Source organism: Quercus suber, unplaced genomic scaffold (genome assembly GCF_002906115.3).
Source record: "Quercus suber isolate HL8 unplaced genomic scaffold, Cork oak 2.0 scaffold_44, whole genome shotgun sequence".
Taxonomy (NCBI): Eukaryota; Viridiplantae; Streptophyta; class Magnoliopsida; order Fagales; family Fagaceae; genus Quercus; species Quercus suber.
Genome location: NW_027069509.1, coordinates 1,302,183 through 1,306,380, shown reverse-complemented (window position 1 = coordinate 1,306,380; position 4,198 = coordinate 1,302,183). Strand labels below are relative to the sequence as shown.

General features: G+C 38.1%; 1 protein-coding gene across 1 annotated transcript; it reads left to right on the top strand.

Moving 5' to 3' along the window:
* Positions 1-3,033: 3,033 nt before the first annotated feature.
* Positions 3,034-3,564, top strand: LOC136066725 (uncharacterized). The gene has a single exon (XM_065771477.1). It carries the CDS (start codon positions 3,034-3,036, stop codon positions 3,562-3,564), a length of 531 nt encoding a protein of 176 aa, XP_065627549.1.
* Positions 3,565-4,198: the final 634 nt, after the last annotated feature.

The following is a 4,198-nucleotide window of genomic DNA, read 5'->3' as shown; positions in this document are numbered from 1 at the left end:
ACTGCTTTTTCAAACAAAACAAAACAAAGAGAGTAAGAGAGAACTAGGAAATTAATTTTTGGGTTTTTTCTTAATTAAGGTTTTTTTAATTAAGAAATAAATAATAAAATAAAAATTATACATTAAATTATGGCCAAAATGATGTTGTTTTGGGCATGTTAAAGACAAATATAGTTGGTGAGTTAACAAAAGTCTGAATTGAGAAAGTTTAAAACTTAGAGAATTGAAATAACAAAATGTAAATTTAGAGGATTGAAATGAAAAGTTGTGAAACTTAAAAGGTGAGTTTTGCATTTTGGCCAAAGTTTTATGTGCACCACAACTCTACAACACACATGAATATTTTAAGAAATGAAAAATCGAGGTACAATTCTCTAGATTTTTCATATTAAATACTCTAATTAAATTCAATTATACATAAAAAGTGTTATCTTCCACTAAGGTACAGCTAAATCCAACTAATTATCTTGTCTAAATTGTTGATTAGCTAATGCAAATATGCAATCATGCATATGGCTAAAAATTTAATTAAGAAATATAAGGTACTATGTTTAGGGAAACTCTACCTAAAATTTTGTCTTCCAAGAAAATTATCCTAACATTGTTTAAGGTTTTATGAAGTTGTATTTGTCTTAAATTTTACTATTTTAGTGATACATCTTACATCAATGTTAATTTGATCTTTAAACTTTTAGTTCGAACAAGTAGCTCTTCAATATCAAATTTAAAAATAAATCAAACATTACATTAATATTTGACGCTTAAATTTTAATGAATTTAATTATGTGATGCACACATTGTTTCTATTATCATCAACATAATTAAATATGTTAGCCTTTAACAGAGAATACCACAAGGAAGTTTGATGCCTCGTAAACTTGTTATCCAGTGGGTTAATTTTTAAAATTTTAGGTTTAAGAACCAATTTGACTTTCACAACAAAGCTCAAGGCAATATTTGTAAAAATAAGTATTACATGCTAGTTGCTCTCAAAATAATGATATCCATTAAATGAGCCAAGGGTCCGTTTTTGGAGAAATTATAAGATCCACATGTTGGACAAGTGATGTGGTCCACCATTCCACTAAAAAACTTTCACATGTTTAAAATTATTAGTTAGAAAATTTTTTTAAACAGAAATTAATTACTGACTTAGTAATTTTAAACAAGTGAAAGTTTTTTAGTGAAATGATGGACCACATCACTTTTCCACCAGAGGACTCTATAATTTCTCCTGTTTTTGTTATTGAATAAGTTTAAGTACTTAAACTTATTCAATAACAAAAACAGAAAATATTCTACTAGTCTAAAAATGCTCATTAGAAATTTGTTCAAAATTGTAAAATATGAGCTTTGGCTTTAAAAGAGCATTAACTACTGAATTTATATTTATAAACATCTCTTAAATTGCAATTCTTGATTTGATAAAAAAAAAAAATCAATCTTACGTATAGAGTTTTTATTCCTTCATTCTTACTGTGGGGGAGAAAGGCTCAATCTAACGTAATGGGCCTAGAGCCCCATGTGAGGATTACTTTGCGTCCGAAGAGAATGAGGTGGTAAGGGCAAGGCCCATCTGGAAGAAGGATCCCCAGAAAAGAAAGATGGTTACAATCCGAGGAGATCGCTGTTCGTCCGAAGAGATTTTATTCCTCGGACGTGAATAGTACGGATCAATCGAACGTATAAAAGGTCAGAATGATCTTCTGAGCATTCCTACTGATCAAGATAAGCTCTGAGTATATCTGGAGACGATATGAATGAGGAAATATTTAAAGGAAAAGCTGCTACCACCGTATTTAAGGCACTGTAGCAACTTTTCTGACCGCATTTATGTGGAGAAGACCCCTGAATAGTATAACCTTACCTACCGCCACTCACAAAGAGCCAAAGGAGATACTTGACGCGACATATACTCAAGTAGGTTTATAGATGAAGTACAAGTGGACGATAGAGATGATGGGGAAGGAGGTTATATAAAGGAAAGAAGCTCCTCACAAGAAAAGGGGGGGGGGGGGAAAGGCAATAGAGAAGAGAGAAAGGTTTTACTGTAGCTCTAAGAACTGTAATCATACATAATCAATGATATACCCTTTGACACCAATTTATTTCATTTTTACGTGTAAATTTATGCTGGTTTATACTTGGGAGTTTGATTAACTGTTGTTAATTCCATAGTCAATCTAGCTCTTTCACCAATTTCTACAAATTCATTGTTTTGGGCTTGGGCACAAATCCTAACCCTACAATTGGCGCCGTCTATGAGAAGAGCTTGAGTATAAGTGGAAGCAACATCAGGTGGTCATGGTAGAATCAGGGTGACAACCGGCAGAATCTGGGGCGTCCCAGCATATAGATCCTTTTCTCAATTTGGAGCAGAGACAAGATCGTGAAGGCAGTGTGCATACTACACACCCTAAACGAAGTCAACTTCATGGAGGAAGTCACGTGTCTCATGCAGAGAAGAATAACATGCAAATAGAAATTGAAAGGTTAAGAAGGGAGTTGCACCATGCAAAAAGAAAACATGTTTCTTCGCATTCTGATGAAGATTGGGATGACGAACAAGATATCACTTACGAACAGAGGTCTCGAACACCAATCAGTGAATCTTTTTCATACGAAGAGGAACACCGTCGCAAGAAGCAATCTTAAAGTCCATCACATGGAGGGGTGGGAAATGATGCTATGAGCAAGGCTCTGAATCAAATCTCTAGGTCACCTTTCACCACAGGATTGAAGGAGCGAGACTTCCTCGGTGCTTAACCAGCCAACCTTCACTATTTACAACGGTAAACGGACCCTGTGGAGCATGTGAGCCATTTTAACCAAAGGATGGCTGTCTACTCCAGAGATGAACCTCTGATGTGTAAGGTATTCCCTTCTAGTTTTGGACCTGTTACAATGAGGTGGTTCGACAACCTGAAAGCAGATTCCATCAATTCCTACTAAGAACTCACTCAAGCTTTTGGTTCACGTTTCGTCACATGCCGAAGAGTGGCCAGGCCCTTGTCTTCTCTACTATCCTTGAGCATGCGTGAGGGTGAAACACTGAAGGCGTATTCATATAGATATTGGGAGATGTTTAATGATATGGAGGGAAACTTTGATGCAATGGCCCTAGACACGTTCAAGCTGGGCCTCCCTACTGATCATGGTTTAAGGACGTCTTTGTCAGGTAAACCTGTCACTAACATGCGTCAGCTTATGAACCGTATTGAAAAATATAAAAGGGTTGAAGAAGATCAGCAGCAAGGGAACGGTAAGGATAAGGTTATCCTCCAGGACAGGAAGGATTTCAGGTCGGACCGTTACAACAACAATAAGCCACAGAGAGATTTCGCTGGGCAGTTGGGGTTAACAAATGCTCAAGCAGTCAATACAATGTTCAAGGAGCTAGTTCATCAAGTTTTAGAAAAGATCAAGAATGAACCATTCTTTAGGTGGCCGAGTAAAATGGTAGGGAATCTTGAGAGGCACAATCATAATCTCTATTGTCAATACCACCAAGACCATGGGCATAACACTGAAGATTGCAGAAGTTTGTGGGACCATTTGGACTAGCTGGTCCGCAAAGGCAGGTTGAGGCATCTTTTGCACCACTCTAGTGGCCGAGGAGGTCAAATGAATTCTGAGTCCGGGATGAGTGATTCTGCGAACCTCCATTAGGGATTATTAACGTCATTTTCGCAGCACCAGGAAGAACAGGGTCCTGGCCGTCTAAAGTTATGTCAGTGGCTCGGTTACCAGCAGGGGATATTGGTCGAGATCCGAGAAGTGCTAGACCGGCTGTCCCGCCAGTTTTAGGCTTTTCGGACGAAGATAAAGCTGGAACCATTCAACCTCATGATGACGCTTTGGTAGTCACCCTCAGAATCGGAGGATATGATGTGAAGAAGGTGATGGGGGACCAGGGTAGCGAGGTGGAGATTATGTACCTGACCTCTACAAGGGGCTGAACCTCAAGCTTGATGACTTAACTCCATACTGTTCTCCCCTGGTTAGTTTCGAGGGAAGGATTGTGACCCCGAAGGGCCAGATACGGTTGCTTGTACAGACTGGCTCAGAAGTAGTGGAAGTGGACTTCATTGTTGTAGATGTTTATTCCCCTTATACGGCAATTGTAGCCAGACCTTGGTTACATACGCTAGGGCTGTTTCCCCCACTCTGCATCAACAAGTTAAATTATCCATCCCGG